Consider the following 19,068-nt stretch of genomic DNA (forward strand, 5'->3'; position numbering starts at 1 on the left):
TTTTCACTTCTTTGTTACATCTCCAGACACAGTAAAAGTTGGTTCAACGAATGCAATGAAAAAGAGTCATGAAAAGTGAAGTGAAGATTTTGATAACAAGTGAACATTTTAATAACAAGTCAAAAGATAAGTGGCATGTAAAACCCTTGAGGGCATTACCAAATATGGAATTCATCAAATACAGCATTAGCGTATACAAAAATAAAAAAGTAAATGATATGGAAGAAGTGCTTGCAAAATATAAAATAAGATCAAAAAGAGGAGTTCTTGGAATATTAAATAAAGGCTCCAAGAGGAATATAAAGAAAATAAGGAATTATAACTCTGAGTAAAGTAAATATCAAATGAAATTGTCTAAATAGTTCTTATGATACTTACAGCGATTATACTACTCAGAGGCGGAAATTACGGGGATGTGGGGGGGGGGGCGGCAAGTGCTAAACTGTCGGTTAAGATTTACTTTTGTCGGTAAATTATATCATTTGTCGGCAAATTTGCTCATTTTGTGGGCATTGAGCCCCCCCTCCACCTGAAAATGAATTTCCGCCACTGATGAAACTCAAGTAGTTCTATGTATAAAACATTGTGATTTCATAGCGACCCAAATACATCCTCTTTTTATAAGAGCATAGAGGCTTGATTTGTCAAAAAACAAGAACAGACTTAGAACATGCTTAGCCTCAGATGAATAATCAATGCTTCCTGAAAATTTACTCTCATATCAACAAACCACAGCAGATTTTATTGGCTTACCAAAAGTGCTGAAAATGTTATGCAAAATTACTTTTGGATGGTTTTAGAAACAATTTTCAGCATGTAGTTGCAGATAAATATTTTTTTGAATAAAAAACAACTTTAAGAACACTAAAGGGCACAAATTATCAAAAAAAGGTAGCATTGAGCCTCGGATGAAATTATCTAGTTCTTATATAAAAGAGTAGCGATCATATTTTGAGATTTTAAAATAGATATAGTAAATAAAGCGAAAAATTTACTGAAAGAAAAGAACTTTGGTTAACTGGGAATATTATACTCAATAATTTTGATATTGTAAAAATTTTCAAAAAAATTCTTAAATCAGGAAAAATATTTTCAAAACCTATATTAAATGTTGAAGTATTTATCTAACATTAACCTGAAAATTAAAAAAACCACAATGGCATATGTTGGTGTATGTGCTTACTTGCTTAAAAAACATAAATACTGGCTGCCTTTTAAAAATGCAAAGCTATAGAATGCATGAAGCAGTGGCATACTGTAAATCCTCGAATTAGCCCCCTGGGGCTTATTTATTTTTGATGTTTTTGGACGGGGGCTTATTTGAGGGGGGGGGGGGCTTGTACGAGGGGGGCGCTTATAAAATTATTGTAGACAATAAGAAGACATTATTAAAATACCTTGTTTATTTTAGTAGGAATTTCTTTATGAGCATTTAATTAATTACTACCAAAAGTACGAATTTGTCGCGGTAATTCAATAAAACGCCATAGGCAACCTCAGATGGCAAAACCGTCAAATTGAGGGGTCCAATTCGAGAATATACGGTAGCTGTGGGGGCTTATTCAAGGGGGGAGGCTATTGGAAAATTGTAGTTCTAGGGTGGGGGCTTATTGAGGGGGGGGGCTTTTTTCGAGGGGGGAGGGCAATTCGAGGATTTACGGTAAGTGTCCATACGTTGAGATCCATAGAACCAGCCTTGCACTTAGACCGCAATTTCGTCACTGCAAAGGCCCGTATTGTTGTAATCTGATGCGTGCGAATCGTAATCGTGCAACAGACTCATTCTCACCGCATCATCGTTTAAGTACAAATGAGCATCGGCGCTTTCCTGATTCCTCTTTCCCTCGCTGCAATAAGGAAAAGGGAGACGTTGTTATAAATCACAAACTCATTTGACTTTGGGAAACGCAGTTTAATGATCAGACAAATAACAAGTACAGCCACAAAAAGACATCGCGATAGTAGTATTCAAACTTCTATTGACGTGAATCCATTTGGTAAAATTCAGAATATTGACATTTCAGTTAAGAAGTGTAGTTTAGAAGAAAAACCCAGAAAATAGCAGTAAATTGACCTTCCAATTAAGGCAGTCCGTGTAGTTTAGACAAAATGAATGGAAAATACGATGTTAGTCAAGACATTCCAGGTACATGAAATTCAGTCAAATAAAAATTTCAAACCTTTCCACTCTAACCAGAGTCATGTTCAGTATAATACAATTAAAAACGAATTTACATATAATAATGGATAATAAAAACTCATTTGCTTCTAAATTGAGTCAAACCACCATAGGGGATAAACTCATGACAAACTCTTAAGGTACTAATCGTATCTTACAGTCCTGTATTCCCAGAGGGTACTAAGTATTCCCTGAAGTACAGACGATGATGCCTCCCAAAAAGACTCATGCAATACCCCATGGTACAAAGTATTCCCTACAGCGGTACACAAGATGCCTCCCCTCCCCCAAAACAATTCATGCATGCTTGCAAATATAATAAGTCAATATTTTAATAAAAAGTTAAACTGAACAAAAATAAGTCTGAAAAATATGACGTTTCGAGCATGTACATCTACGAGCAAGTGACACGAGAAGACACGAAGCGAGCAAAGTGAAGACAAGATTCAACAAAAAAACAAAGAATTGGAAATCACGCACAAGTTCAATTTTCCGAACTGCAAAGTTTAGCACAAGTTATCAAAGAACGAAACTAGATTCTTGAGTACTGAAAAAAATTATACAGTAAAAACGCCAAAACCGACTTACGTGTTCACAACAGGAGAAATATAGTCATCATCATCATCATCATCAAAAGAGCTTTTCTTTTTTACAATTGGAATCAAATAGTCTGAGTCACTTGGCTTGGCTGCGCCGTCTTCACTTTCGAATTGGAGGTAAGGATTCTCCTTAAAGGCAAACATTTGCATATGAACAAGCTATCATAAAAAATATTTCAAAAAATTGAAACATAGGAAACTTTGAAACGAACTTAGGACGATTTTGGTGAATTTTGGCTTGCAAACATTAAATGCCTCTCAATTTTGTGAATTTTAGTTGCGAATAAATTCGTTGTCTGGAATTTTAACATTCTCAGGTTCAATTTGTTCAATAAAGAGAATAGGAAATATACAAAAATGAATAGCTTTAAAATGTAAGCTGATTTGGAAAAAACAAATAAATAAACAAATGAATAACAAATGAGTAATAATTAAATAAATTAAAAATAGATAAAAAATAAATTATGAAACGATGAAGTTCAGGTGCTATCTACCTGTCCAGAGCGGTTTGAAATAATTTGTCCGATCCGGTCAACAAGCTGTGAAAACAAAGGCCGGTCATTCGGATTTTTTTCCCAACAATCATTCATAAGGGCATAAAATTCCAACGGACACCACTCCGGCTGCTCCATTCGACGGCCCTGCTCCAGAAATGGGAATAAATCTTCCGTCGGTAATCCAGGGTACGGAGATCCTCCAAGGGTGAAAATCTCCCATAAAACAATTCCATAAGACCACCTGAGGACAGGAGAAGGAAAACGATAACAAATTGAACACTTTGGATAAAACCATATGCCAAGAGAAGCATGTCATAGGCTACTGCAATTGACATGGAGTGCCTGGGGGGAAGGGGGGGGGGGAAGGGTAACACAAAATACTGCGCAGGGGAAACTTTGGTCTTTGAGAATTGCATTCTGGAAACGAGGAAAAACGATATTCGTGCTCGAAAAAACGAGATTTAAGGTTAATGGGCGAATAACTTCAAATACAACTATCTATGCACCTTTCAATTCTTATTATAAGGTTAAAGGTACATGCATTTATACAAATACACTTATGAGAAGAAACATTATTTGAAACTTGCTTTAAGAACGCTAAGATGTCGTAAATATTTGGAGAGAAGTCCTTTCGCTTGATTTAATACAAGATTAGTTTCTTCAACTTGCAAGAGGAGTTGCTAAGAAAACTTTATCGCTTGTTAGTTATGCTGTTGCTACAAAAATAACGTCAAGAATCTTTTAAAAAATTTGAGATGGTGAAGCAAGTTTTAATTTGAATATTAACTTTGAAAAACAGTAATATCAGGAGGAAAGATTATTTCCGCTCTAAGCAGTTAACAATAGGCTTTGCACCGATTGGATACGTAACAATAGGTCTATTGTGTAGTCCAACCAATGGGAAATTTAAATGGCCAGCGAAATGCGTCGGAACATAGTGCCTTAAATGAAAGAGATATATGCTTACACGTCACTCTGGCTTGTGTAGATCTTATCAAACAAAGATTCTGGCGCCATCCACTTGACGGGGAGAAGCCCACTAGTCGATTTGATGTAGAGTTCATCTTTATAAATATCTCGCGCAAGGCCAAAATCAGCAACTTTCACGAGGAAATCAACTCCAATCAACACATTTCTTGCCGCGATGTCTCTATGAACACACTGAAAATCAAGCAATAGAAAAAATACTACTTAAAACTGCGAACACAATGATTTAAGGTACGCTAACAGGCAAAATAAGCATTTCATTTTGTCACTCAGATAATTTCACGGTAAAAAAGAAAAAAAATCAACGGTAAATGCAAAGCTAATCACCTTTTGGCAAGCAACGTCACATACCTTTATTCCTATCGGGTAGCATTAGAACACGACTTTATTCTTATTGGCTATCACTGACACGTGCCTATATTCCTATTGGTTAGCTTACCTAACACATGCCTTCGTTTCTGTTGGCTAGCGTTAACCTACGCCTTTCCTTTCTATGGGCCAGCATCGAAATGTTTACAAGAGGTCACTGTCTGGCATCTTGTGCTGCGGATTGGAGCAGTTTAGCAGTATGGGTTAAAGCTTTCGTGCTATATGCGCTTCATGAAAATTTTGCCTTGCAGCAGGGCATTAAAGGGGCAGTGTCACATAGGACATCTCGCGTGGCAACACGCCAGTTTGCGAAAGTTGTTTGGGTGAAACAACCTGCGTTCAATAGGAAAACCAATATGGAATAAAGCAGATTTTTGTATCCGTGCTCATCGTTCGAGCCTTTTGCATTTTTGGATGTTTTATTAAAGAAAACGAATAATGAAAGTTCTTTCTCCAGTCTTATCACCATATTTCTTTGGATAAAGGATGGCGATACGAAAAAACAAAGGCCACTTTACGGCTAGGATTCCGCAACTCGCAGGGAGCTGTTTATAGAAATTGGCCGAAATGACACCAAAAAACCTACCTTACCGGTGAATATTATAAGCAAAAAACATTATTAAAGTTTGCTGGACAAATTGTATGTAATCATTTTGTTGTAGAATGTCTTATTCCATCTAAATTCACCAAGACAAACGGAATATCTTCGTCATGATTGAATGAAGCTTCATTTCGTTAGCCTAGACCAAATTAACATACACTTATCGTTTCGATTGTCGACACATATGCTGAAATATAGCATTTGTCCATTCCATGTTCGGTAAATACGCTCAGAAAATACAATTTATCGAGCTTATCGATGCACCGGAGCACTTTCCGCCATTATCCAATATTAGGCTAACAAGTTAGGCTAAAAACGCACAATGTCCCGTGTATTTGGTTTGTTTACAAAACTGTGACACAGCCCCTTTAAGTACCGAATAATGTAGGGGGAAGTAAGATAGCCACAAACCTTTTTCGATGCCAGAAAGTCCATTCCTTTTGCAATTTGATAAGCAATCATTGTTAAGTCTATATACGTCAGTTCTTTGGCCATATCGGGTTCATTCTTGAACCATGTTGGTTGGAAAATGTCTCTTCTATCTCGTAGAAAGTTCAGCAAACTTCCGTGAGGACAATATTCCAAAACAACGCAAAGTTTTCCTCCCCGTGTACAAGCACCCATCAAATTAACAATTTGTTTATGTTCCCCAAGATGAATCAAAATTTTCAGTTCAGAAGCCAAGTCCTTATATTCGTTGTCAGAAGCGTCTCCTACGAATAAAGAAAACAAAGGCAACTGCAAAAATGGCCAAACAAGAGACTTCAGATTTACCTTGCAACTAGATAAACAAGGTTGTGAAGTTTGCGTGAGTAAAAGTTGGATTCAAGAGTGAGGCTGCAACGCACATGGTATAACAATAGCATTCAGCTATCCATTGAGAAAGGAACTGATACACAAAATGTTTTATATTCGTAGGTACAACAAAAAATTGCGAGGCTTAAAGGCAGTCTGTCTCGTTGTGGATTGGTTAACGAGAACAATAGCTGGAACAATAGCCTAAACACGATTCCAGCGCTCCGCCATATTTTTTACAATGCGATAAATTAAAGGGGGACTGGAAACAATAAAAAATCCCTTTGTTCTTATAATCAATCAACGTCGTGACAGATTGCCTTTAACTTATAACTCAAAGGACTTGAAAATACCAATTCAGCATTCCTAATCTTAACTGCAACGAGAACTATTGTTATTGAAAATCAACCTTTAAGCCCTTTTTTGCAAAACGCGAATGTAATCTCCTTGTTTTCCTGCATCTGATGCAAAGTTAGAAAACGGTTTCTGAAATGGTAAACAGACCTTTCAATGTTTTGACTGCTACTAGAGTCTTTTCGGTCACTGTATCCGTCAGCGCGTTCTTCTTCTTTTCACTACCATGTACATGTGTGTATCTCTGACTCTTTCTAATTTTCGATCTCCTCTTAGCGGCGTTGCTTGTTTTGTCCCTCGGTTCCAGTGTAAGGATGCCTTGGGCCTCTGCCAACCAAACCTCACCAAATGCACCAGATCCGATCATTTTGAGGAAGTTCAGTCGGTCACGGGGGAATTCCCAGTCTGGATCGTACGGTAACTCACTGCATTGATCGAACAACGTCCTATCAGGGTCCATCTAACGAAGAAATTTTAAAAATCCAGTTAGTTCAATCAGACAATCAACCAATCACTCCAGTCAATCAATTAATCAAATGTATCAATCACTTCAAATTCAATGATTTTCTTAGGCATTCAACCACTCTGGTCAATCAAAACAACCATTAAATCGATCTAGTCAATCTATTGAAAAACAATTCCAGTCAATCACCCAATCAGTCAATTAAATTCGATAGTGAATCACTGACTCACTGACTCACTCAATGGCTCACTGACTCACTCACTGACTCACTCACTGACTCACTCACTGACTCACTCACTGATTCACTCACTGACTCACTCACTGACTCACTCACTGACTCACTCACTGACTCACCCACTCACTCACTCACTCACTCACTCACTCACCCACTCACTCACTCACTCACTCACTCACTCACTCACCCACTCACTCACTCACTCACTCACTCACGCACTCACTCACTCACTCACTCACTCACTCACTCACTCACTCACTCACTCACTCACTCACTCACTCACTCACTCACTCACTCACATCGTAATTCTATCCCATTTGAAACATAGCTCCCATTCAAATGAATAAGAACATATGGGTTCTATGATATAAGTGATAGGGGTTCTGCACAATGAATAAATAAAACATCGTCTCTGGTGCTCATCCATATCTTCTAAGAGAATAATACCTCGAAGTATTTGTTGGGCTTCAAGTAGGGAGCATACTTCTTGTCCAATTTCCTTTTATAGAGGAATGCCACAAGGATAACAATTGCGACAAAAACTAAACAGGAAACGACAATGGCAGCTACTATGCTTGACGAAAGAGGTTCTTTCACCACAGTAGAAGTGCGTCCTTAAAAGAACAAAAACTCGTTAGAAAACAACATAGAGCTCGTAGAAGGTGGGTCGACATGATGTTGATTGCAATATCAACTTAAATGATAAGGCAATCATTACATATATAGCTAAGTGCTGAAGGATAGAAAACCTGAAGAAATAAGGGTAGAAATTTTATTTACCAGATAATTATCGACATTCACGAAAATATGATCAGCGCCATGTTTTCGCGATAATTCAGCCCCTTTACAAAATCATTGAATAAAAGAAACACGCTCTGAATGGTCAGGTTCTGATCTCGGAAGTTCGAGCTTAGAGACTTTTCTCGATTAAAACAGAATAATTATCACCCAAAAACTCTAACTTTCATTTCCTTTCTATATGTATTTTTTTATTGTAAAATATTTACTCTGGGATACAATTATGTCTAGTGAAGAAAGCTTTCACTGCCGTCCAACTATCCAAGCAAAGAAAGACTATGATTTGCTTAAGAATCACACTCAAGATATATACACTTTAACAATTTACATAATGACAACTATATACTTTATTTTCAAAACAAGAGAAATGCCGATCAGCTTTCCTATATTATTACTAATTTTAGAATGACTGGAAAGGTAGGGGTAAGGTAATTTCTTTCCAGAAAATGTTTATATTGATACAAAAATAACAGCACTCAATATTTTAATCCTCTTCTTAATGTCCCGGGAACCGGAGAATGAAAAATATACTGGGTGTATTTCTACTTTCAAATAAAAGCATGAAAAGGGCTAAAAATAATTACTCTGGGATTCCTTAAATAGTTTAGTTTGAAAAATAAAAATTTCATATTTCTAGTAGGATGATATCTTATTTTATCAGCATTTACGCCGTAAGATTATTTCAATCGATTTGCTTTGGCAAAACCCAAAAAACTAAAAAACAAAATTGCCTTGACAGGATATTTTTTGTGACCAAAAAAAACGCAACTCAGATTGGCCAAAACGTACCTTGAATGACAACGTTAGCAAATCTTTTTGATGCGCCATATTTGTTCTCTGCGGCGCACAAGTAGCGGCCTTGGGTGTGGCTATCCGATTCAAATGAAATGTACACCGACCCATTGTTGTATCTATTCTGTCCCTCTAAAGGACTTTCTTTTGTATCCACAACGCGGAATATCGTAACATTTGGAGAAGGATTACCGTCAGCTTCGCAGAAAAGTCTCACTTTAGAACCAGGCTCAAACCCCACGTTCTCGTGCCATTTTACAATCATTGGTTTAGCTGCAAAATAGATTACATTTTAAAAGATTTATAAATTTTTCTATTTTCAAGTAAGATGAGAAGTAAATAAGCCTTTTTTCATCTTTTATCAGAATATTAAAGTTTATTCAAAATGTAAACAGCAATATGAGACTAAGAAGCATAATAATTTCATGATTTAATAAATGACCATCAACAAATAGTATTTGTTCTTGTCAATACACACACTATGGTTTCAACTGTGAACATTTTCAAAACGGAACGGTTTTTACTACAAACATTATATTGAAGCTTCAACGACGAGTTAGAAGCAGCTTGAAAAAACTGCCTCCTCCTGAGAGATGAAGACCCAGACTTTTTGAAACTTATTTAGAATTGCTTGCACTTTGCTGAACAGACCAAGGCTTAAGCTCTTATCATGATACATTCAGAAACGGAAGCATTGATACCTATAATGCATTTCTGATAGGTTACTGATATCACGAAGAACAAACTGTAAAGCAAAATCAAGTTTTGAAAAATACTTACAATAAATATGGACTTTCATACTGACGGAGGCAGAGGAAACAATGTTGCTTGCTGTACAGGTATAAGTCCCTTCGTGCTTTTTATAACTCATATCGCATATTGCAAGTCTGTTCTTTTGCATCCCATTGAGAAAGAAAAATCCTTGCTTTCTGATATTACAAGCTTTGATGTCATCTAAATATCCTACGCTGTCAATTTTCTTGTTTCCTAGTTTCCATGTTATTTTTGGCAACGGGTTTCCCGTAGCATTACAGAGAAATACCACGTTCTCGAATGACTGATTAACTGCTCGGTCGACAAAACCACTCACAAACGGGGCTGTTAAGGCTGAAATAAATCAGATATTGCAAATTAAACCAGCATGAAAAGTGATAAGGAACACTGAAGATAGGGAAATATTAAGTATTTCTCGAAATATGGAGGGGGGTTTAGTTTCTTTTAACAAGTAACAAAGTAATTGTTCAAGACTTATGCTAGGGAAGCTATTAAAGAAGTAAATACCCATGTATACAGTACATAACAAAAGATGCTTCGAAGAATATACAAAAACATGACTAGAGGAGCGCAAAGTTGGTGCCATTCTTAAAGTGGCCAAGTCCTGTACTGTGATTTATAACGCTCCTGACAGTGAGAAGGGGGTGGGAAAGGGGTGGTTCACAGGGGCGGTGCTATTTACCTTTGACATTCAGAATATGTTGTATGGTCTTTTCTGTTCCATTAGCCATCTTTCCAATGCACTTATAATCTCCAGTATCAGATAACTTGACTGTGTTAAATTTAATGACTGTGACTCGTAGGAAGTCTTTTGTTTCTAGAGTTTTTAGATTCAATCTAGGTGGTTCTTCTACAAGTGTCTTTTCGTTCTTTACCCACTTGACTGACTTGTAGATGCTTGCCGATGTGGTGCAGTTAAGATGGAAGGTGTCATTTTCATTCACAGACTGTCTTGTGGCAGAAATTTTGAAAACTGTTGGAGGATTTTCTATAAAGAAAGAGACGACAGGAATTTGAAAGAGTAATTTCATGCCTATTAAATTTTCAAGCAACATTCCTAAAACAGCATCACCTAATTTTTTTTATTTATGCATATATTCATATAAAATATTACGATACAAGTTCCATTCTACTTAAATTAGCATAAGCAATACCACCTTAATTATATGTAAAAGAATATAACACAATTAAGTTGAAAAATAGAGGGACTGGAAGAGATGGAAGAAGCTCGTCACATATAGAAGGTTTAAAAATTTATAAAGAAACCTTTTGAAGCTCAGACTTTGAAATTATCAAGTACTTAAAGGGGCCAAGATTCATGAATGAGTGAAGCAAATCCGATAAAATTGGTACTTCAGCGATAATACAAATAAAAGATCATCGTACCTAATCTGTGCAGTGTCATGTTACGAAAGTCGGTGCCAAGTCCATTTGATGCTTGACAGCTGTAAAATGCAGTTATTTGTGAAGGCGGAACAGTTAAAATGCTCGTATTTGCAGCAACTGATTCCGGTGGAGCAACAGAAACCTACAATTGGACAGAGAAAGCTACAATGCAAGAAATTAAGCCGTATTCTTAACGGCAATTGATCTCAAGTGACCAGTTGCAATGCATTCAAAATCAGTGCCTGCCCATATTTGTATATGTCAATAGTATACGATAAAAAATCATACCGTATTTTCCAAATAAAACCCACTATTGAATAAAAGTCGCAGTTTTGATGAAAAATAATTAAACAGTAAGCCCCCGTCGAATAAAAACCGCATTTACTTATCAGAACTTTCTATCTAAAAACGTGATATCTGCTACTAAAGTTCTTTATTTTATTTTGCTCTTCCCTGTAGATAAAACAGAGAAAAAGCACAAAAAAACTATTTTACATGATATGGACTATGGACATGATAAGGTCATGAAAGTAGTGGATGGTTTTATATTACTGAGATGGCTATTTTACCGTCTTGTATTATTTGTTCAGCCAAGTCCGTTTCTTTTCAAAAGTAAACAGAGACCGCCCTCGAAATAGAGGTTGCGCTTTTTGAACAAAAATAGATAGAAGACGCGGCCTATTTTTCGAGAAAATACGGTTTACAATATTGAAGGATTTTTGGTTGAAGGATCTTTCTCTTGTAAAGATCTACAGAATGGGACTCTTCATAAGCCAAGATAAAATTTGATACTTCAAAGTTCTATGAAAATAGCAAACGCAAGAAGAATTTGGTGTGGATTTGATTGATAAACTATTTACTATTACTAACAAAATTCGATTTGACTATAAAATTGAACAAAAAAAACTTCTCTTACTTTGGTAAAGGCTTTTGTCCACTGGTCGTCCACCGGTTTACAAACACTGCCTGGACAAGACCAAACTTGGTAAAACCATGTGAAAGTTGGCAGTGGATTAGCCTTTTCTACCATGCAAGTCAGTTTTGCTTGATCCTTAAACCGTGCTACATCAATAGCAGGACCCTTTTGCAATTGGACTCCAACTGAAAGTAATAATCATCAATATAGACTGGCAAAGGAAACCAAGGTTCATCAATTCGTAGGAAATAATGCATGAAACCGTATGAAGAGGCGACAACTACCCCCAAAAGGCATGTTGTGGCAAGCTGGAAAATTGACTAGTGAAAACTTTAAAAATTGGAATAGAACCAGGGTCAAATCACAGTAGCTTTATGAGGAAAAGTCCTGTACCCATCTAGCCATAATTCATGCAGTCTGTAACAGATCTAACAAATTTTCAAAATTTGGAGGTTATTGATGATGTTCTATAAGATTTCATGTTCCATATCCAAAAGTTCTAAAACAGGTTTATGACGTCATCGCTCTGCCACTCTACTATTCCGACCACCTCATAATAATATGACACGTCAGTAGAAATGACTAACTTTGTAGAAAAAAGGCAACTCACTCAAGACACTAACAAATATATCAATACTGCTACTGCCACCAGAATTTTTTCCCACACATGTAAATTTTCCATGATGCTTGTCATAGGAAACACTACTAATTCTCAATGTGCATGTTTCTGTATGCTGATCACATTTCAAAAGAACTTCTCCCTTTGGGCTTCTCCATTCCTTAGTTGGTTTTGGTTCACCTTTCACATCTTTACAAACTACTTCAATGCGACTTCCTTCAGTGACCCTCTCTTCCCTTCTGAGTGGCTGCAAAGTAACCTCAGGTGCAACAGGACCTAAAATGAAATGAAAAATGTGTATAAATTGACAAATAAACCTTTTTTAACAGTTTAACATCCGTCGTTCTGTCCTTGTTGCATGATGTCCGTAGGAAATCAAAAATGTTAAATGGATCAGTTAAATTCTCAGCACTATCAAAAAACCTTGTAAATGGCGTGTGTTATAATCATTAAAATGCGTCTTAAAACAAAAAATGTGTATTATAATAATTATCACTATATCCAGCGCTTCTCTGAAAAGCTTAACACCACTGTGTTGAATGCTAATAAATCAAAAGTTTAATTCCTTAATAAATCAAAAGTTTAATTCAATTCTAAAGACAATTCACTGTATAAAACAGTGGTGGAAAATTTGTTAACCTTCCTGCAACGTGACTTAATCTCAAAAACTGAACTTATTTCTCCTATTTCTTTACTACTGCTAGTTTATTAAGGTTATAGCAGCTTTTCCTGTTTGTCTATTTGGCTGTTCAGCAGACTTTCATAAAGCCAAAACATTTTCTGGTTCAGTTATCATAAGTTTCCTAATTACCCTAAAAGCCTTTTTGACCAACATTAAAATCCACTTTGGTCCTGCCTGCAAGTGTTCGTATTCAATCAAAATCTTTCATAGCTTCTGATTTTTTTGTAAATCATTCACGTCAGCAAGCTAGTTCCATGAACAGAAATGGGGTTGGTTTTAGCATTGTACAATGAAATTAATTTCATTGCATCTAGTGTGATTTACGATATCAAGAGACAGAAAACTGATCAAAACTTTGCCCTTTTTTCTTTTCTATACGTCCTAGCTACTCCTTCATTGCATTGTAATTCCACTCAGGCCTTTCCCTATTTCCAAACTTATTTTCTTACCTACCTTAAAGGAAAACAATATAAGCGCAAGAAATTTTGGTGTAGTAACTTCTTGCGATTCAATACTTAAAAAATGTTAGTTACATTTGGTGGAAGAAATGTTTCCTGATGAAAACCCTTCCCCTAAACGTAAACAAGATAAAATAAAAAGAAAACTTTAATGTTAAGCCTAGAAAAAAGGAAGCAGATAAAATAGGAAATATATATTTCAACGGAAGCATACAAAAAAGCCAAACATACTGAAAATAAATACATTAAAATGATAAATCAGTGAACTGGTAATTGACACCTACCCTGAACTCTGACCTCTGTTTTATTAAACTCGGTAGCTGATCCAGCTCTTTCACAAATGTAAATTCCAGCATCACTTTTCTTCACCCGTTCAATATTAACAATATCCTTGTCATATCCTTTGCCTCCCGCTATGTAGCCATCATTTGTTATCAATGAACCATCCAATGGAACCTTACCACTCTCAGTTTGCTTATACCACTTTAATAATGAATCTGATTTTGAGCCAGTTCCTTGTGCCAAACAGTAGAAGCTCAGTTGTTCTCCTTCAATAGCTATGATTGGACTTCGTGGAAGTATTTCAATGACAATATTTTTCCTAGCTGTGTCAAAATGACATTGGTTATGAGAAAAATGGAATAAAAGTTTTGTAAAGATCAATGAATGGAAGAATTACTGTGCAAAAATTAAGGCAAAATTTATACTAAGGAATGATTGGCTAAATTTTCCAGATGATGACCTATATCATAACAAGCCTTTCTGTTTGATTAAATCCCAAATTTCAAACTTACAACTTCCTTTCAATCAGATATAGAGAAAGAATTCAAGAGTATTCCTTCTAGAACCATCACAAATTCAACTTTTATTGAAAGTCTTGATTTTTCATCTACCCTTCTCTCTTAATTAAGCATGTTATTAAAGTAAATTGAAGATAATTAATTAGGTGTACTGTTTAATCTACATCTGTTTGTTTCTTTGATAGTGCTTCTACCCCCACCCTTTATGCAATATAATATTATCCAATATAATGTAAATCAATATGAATAGCCAAAGTATAAAAACAAAATGACAAACAAACTAATATTTTGCTGCAAAATAAAAGGCTTCATCACTGTTTTGTGGGGCAGTTTTGTTTCTTACTTTGGAAAGAACATGTTGTTTTATCCTATCCCCCAATCTTTGGGCGTTGCGTCCTACATAGGCAGTTTAAGGATATTTTACTAATGGGGCAAAACCTTTAAGGGGCCTATCCATATTTCTAGAAAACAGAGGATGCTGCAATAAAGTGGCCCACTAGCAGTGAGAAAAACAATTGGCTTCATATTTCAGCAGTGGGACAGCAAGTTATAACTCATTAGCCAGTATGTTAAAAGGTGCCTTGACATAAAATAAGATGATGCTTAGAAGTTAGTAGTTCCATAGCAGTAATGACTGAATTTGAGAAGAAAGTACTTTGAAACTTTCAAACTTCATTGTCTTGATACACAGTTTTTGGTTTTGCAACACTTTTCGTGAGTTCAATATAACCTACCGTATTTACTCTAATATTCCTGCTTCTCTTTTATTCCCGCCTCTCTAGTAATCCCGCTTGTATTTCATAGATTGTTAGAATAATCCCGTCTCCCCAGTAATCCTGCATGCCGGATTGAAACTTTTAATTGGCATTTGCTATTCTTTACACACTTTGTATGGTCTTCCAAATCAAAGATTGAAACTCATGCTTGGAGTGAATGGGTTTAATCACATGATAATGTCATAGACAGGAGAGGGCAGAGAGCTGTCTTATTTTGCAAGTTTATCAAACATCCAAGTCACGCAGCACAAAAATATGTTTGATTCTTTGACTTCGTACTACAGTCTATAAAGCACAATATCTGCTCTGTCTTGTCTGTGAAAATAAATATCCCACCCCCATTTAATTTTAACCCCCCATACATGTTGAAATTGCATATTTTTTTCTCTGACTTGCCACAATCAGGTTTAAGAGACATTTTTCTTGAAACGGTATCCTCAAAATAGACTTCAAGACATTGAAAAATAATCCGGCCGCTCCAATATACCCGCCTCTTGAATAATCCCGCCTTTTTTGTTAGGTTGAAACGCTAATCCCACAGTGGGAATATTAGAGTAAATACGGTATATACTTCTTCTAAGGAGACCAAATTACTTGTACACCAAAGCATGAGTGAATAAAATATGATATACATATTTACCTGCAACAAACAAAGGACCTTTGACTAGACAAATGTTACTTTCCATCAGGGTTGCAACACATCTATAATACCCTAGGTACCTATTATCAATCTGTGGTATGACAAACACTGAGCCAACTTGGTTAACTTTTAAATCACTGTCTGATGTCAAATTTAACCACACAGTATGCGGATTAAACTGAAGATAAACAGTTGCATTTCCATTATTTGTTGTACAATCTATTACCACACTGTCGTCTTGATTGGCAATCTTGGCAATCCAGCTTTTAGCAGTGAATGCAAAGTCCCCTACAAGATTCAAAATTGTCAAAGATAAACCTAATGAAAAATTCAAACACTCATCCCAAAAATTCTACACCAATAAGATTTATTATGCTTGCATGACTTCTGTCAACAAACTAGCTTCTGAAAGTAAAACGCTTTAAACCAATGAATGAAATTTAGACCATTCTGCAGGTAATGCTATTTTTACATTAGCATGAGCGTGCTTTATAATAGGAATGTAAATCTGCCTGATGTTGCACATTGAGCCAATCCCTCCAGCATCAACCCAGCACCATTCCCTTCAATGTTATCATTGGTCTCCCTCATTCCCTTTTATCACCAACATTTCCTAAGCTAAATTAATGAACAGTGAATATGATTTATGAATATAGAATCTAATACAAAAAACAGGAATATCTATGTTATTTCTAGTTTAGCCTGTTTAGTATGAGATCTGAATTTAATTTGAGCAGATTTTTGGCAAAAGATATGTAATAGTTGAAAACTCAGTGAACAAAATCTGCTTGTTTTCCTGGCTTAACACTCTAAATACTTGAGAACACCTAGTGAGGATGCCTGTGCTACAATGAGAGAATGTGACAGAATGAATGAGAAGGAAAAAAATGTAAACTGGCCAAAGCAAAGTCACTACAAATAGAAATATACAATAATTTTTGAAGATGTGAGGGTTTTTTAGCTTGTAAAACCTAAACTTTGTGTAACTGCAAGTGAGGGAACACCTTAAATCTGGAAGCTCCTTGCTAATAAACCTGTTCAAAGCTATTGAGTCAAACACATAAACGTATGCATAGCATGCACAAATGCATGTTGAACATCTTCCCTCTCCTCTTGATTCCAAGCTGGATCATATGTAGCTAAATTATATATTGAATGTAGGGGAGGGGTTACAAAATCTCAGCATTTTTTTCTCATAATTATAGGTCCTAGGATTAATTTTTGATGATGCATCCATCCTTGGTGTGATCTTATTTTTCAAGCTACACTGGATATTCATTGGAGATTTTACGAATTGGATAATTCTTGCCCCTTTATGTGATCTTTGAATTTTTCATCTAAAACCTTTAATCTTTCCTTTGCAAATACTAAGTGTCATCAAATATTTTATATATTTTAACAGCAGTTGAAACAAAATCAGAATGATAATCAGCATACAAACAAAAAAGGACCTAGGACACCACCCTGTGGCACATTCATGAAATTACCAGGCCACATGGGTTTTTTACCATCACAATTGTTTTGAATTTTTAACTTTGTCAAAGGCCTTTCACAGACAATGTTCTTAATTGATTATATAGCATGTTTGTCTTAAGATCTTTAACACTCTCATCTAGCTGATGCACAATCTCCCTGCTTAAAAGTTATTCTACCGAAGCAAACAGGTTATTGTTTAACTAGTTTTGTAGAACATAGTCCCTGATAATGCTTACGTTCACTTTGTAAGCTATGTTTTCAATTCTACAGGCCTAATGTTTACTGGGATATAAATAGAACTTAAATCTTAAGGTAAAAGCCCATATCTCAGTCCTTCTTCTTGATATTTTTATATGGTTACTAAAGGTATATAGGCTATTCAGGTCATGAAGGTAAAGGGAAGAGTAAGGAGTAGAGAGGTAGATATATAAAATCCCTATAAAATCATAGAACAGTAAATGATGATATAAGCAAAATAAATAAAATTACCTTTTTTCTCTTGCAAACTTCCACATTGGCTGGAAGATGATTCTTGTATAAATATAACAACCAGCAAAGTGACATGCAGAACCATGAAAACATGGGGTATATGGGCCTTTGTCGGCAGCATTCTGTATACAATCAGAATATGGCCTAAAATATGGTCAACGATTACAAATCACGTTTTACATTGAGGCCAGTAATCATATAACTTTCTTCAGCAATATCCTTCACGCTATTGCCAAGAATCTAGCCGACGGGCTACAATGTTGACTCTAAGTACAGAAAGTTTATTTCTAGGCAAATCTCCCACCTTCCTCATAACTTTCCATTCAGTAAACGAGTGTACAGGATGTGGTCACGTGACCTGTAGGACACGCCTCGTTCTTGCTCAGTTCAGAGCAAGATACTTTTTCACATGACAAGGCCTTTTTAACATGCCAGCTAGTATAGGGAGGGGAGAGGGAGGGGGTTACCGCTCTAACCCCATTACTTTCTATGGTCTTAAATTATGTACACGAGAAGAAGTTTTCACGACACGAGAAGAAATATTTTTTTATGCGAATTCGTTGCGAAAATTACAAAAGAATATAGCGATTGTCGGAAGAATGTTCTTATCAGAAAGCTTAAAATTTTAAATTTGTCAAAAAAGGCAAGCAAAACAGCAAAAAGCGATACTGGATTAGAAAAATTTGTTCAGGATTTAGAATACTTTCATTCTTTCAAAGGTCGCCATCGAAGCTTGCAAGAGCATGTAAGATCCTGTTAGTGCATTTGCTTAAAACTGTTGCTGTTGAGCAGGCAAATAAGCAGCCAATAATTCAGCAATTTGAAGAAATTCTTACCCATTCTTTATTTCATATTCTTTATTTTATTTCTATTGGTAGAACGATGAAACTTTCAAGCCAGTTTACGTCAATTTGAAACTCAAATGTTTGAGTAATAATCTGATATGAATCTAATATGAACACACGGATTGTGTACGAGAAGCAAGAAATGAATAATTACCAACCTATTTTATTGACGTTTTATAGGCGAGATTGTTTGAGAAAAGGAATGCGGAAAAACGTGGGCCATCTGCAACCAAAACAGAAGTCAGGTGATTTCAAATGCTGCTCTGATTGGTTTATTTTACAAGGCGGAAAATTGCACAGCGAAAAAGTAGGAAAGGTGCTGCGAATTTTCTAATCTCTACTTCTGCGCCTATTCATATTCATGCATCGTTGATTCAATGCACAAATAAACAATCAGAATGAAGAACCACAATAGCGTTATTTCCCTGAGCATCATGAAGGGGACAGATCGCCTTTAAACATTATCTGTTCTATTGTCCTCCCCTTTATATAAAGCCTATTTACTGACAGTAGTTCACTTTATTCGGTTTTAGCCCCT

General features: G+C 35.9%; 1 protein-coding gene across 1 annotated transcript; it reads right to left on the minus strand.

Annotated features, from left to right (window-relative positions):
* Positions 1-73: 73 nt before the first annotated feature.
* Positions 74-18,674, minus strand: LOC135686628 (vascular endothelial growth factor receptor 2). Its single transcript, XM_065202895.2, has 17 exons — positions 18,522-18,674; positions 17,686-17,829; positions 15,721-16,008; positions 13,789-14,109; positions 12,356-12,640; positions 11,746-11,930; positions 10,830-10,971; positions 10,126-10,431; positions 9,450-9,776; positions 8,667-8,942; positions 7,527-7,693; positions 6,532-6,841; positions 5,644-5,945; positions 4,243-4,436; positions 3,273-3,516; positions 2,768-2,907; positions 74-1,847 (listed from the first exon to the last, which is right to left on the minus strand). The coding sequence occupies exons 1-17, from the start codon at positions 18,523-18,525 to the stop codon at positions 1,703-1,705; spliced, it is 3,780 nt and encodes a 1,259-aa protein (XP_065058967.2). The 5' UTR covers positions 18,526-18,674; the 3' UTR covers positions 74-1,702.
* Positions 18,675-19,068: the final 394 nt, after the last annotated feature.

Source organism: Rhopilema esculentum, chromosome 6, assembly GCF_057945365.1.
Source record: "Rhopilema esculentum isolate cy_ngs chromosome 6, ASM5794536v1, whole genome shotgun sequence".
Classification (NCBI taxonomy): domain Eukaryota; kingdom Metazoa; phylum Cnidaria; class Scyphozoa; order Rhizostomeae; family Rhizostomatidae; genus Rhopilema; species Rhopilema esculentum.

Bases quoted from the DNA above. Each gene is read 5' to 3' on its own strand.
- LOC135686628 (XM_065202895.2), bottom strand. The intron at 6,842-7,526 runs GTATTATTCTCT...TTTCTTCGTTAG, and splicing joins AGCCCAACAAATACTTCGAG to ATGGACCCTGATAGGACGTT. The intron at 4,437-5,643 runs GTTTGTGGCTAT...CTTGATTTTCAG, and splicing joins ACTTTCTGGCATCGAAAAAG to TGTGTTCATAGAGACATCGC.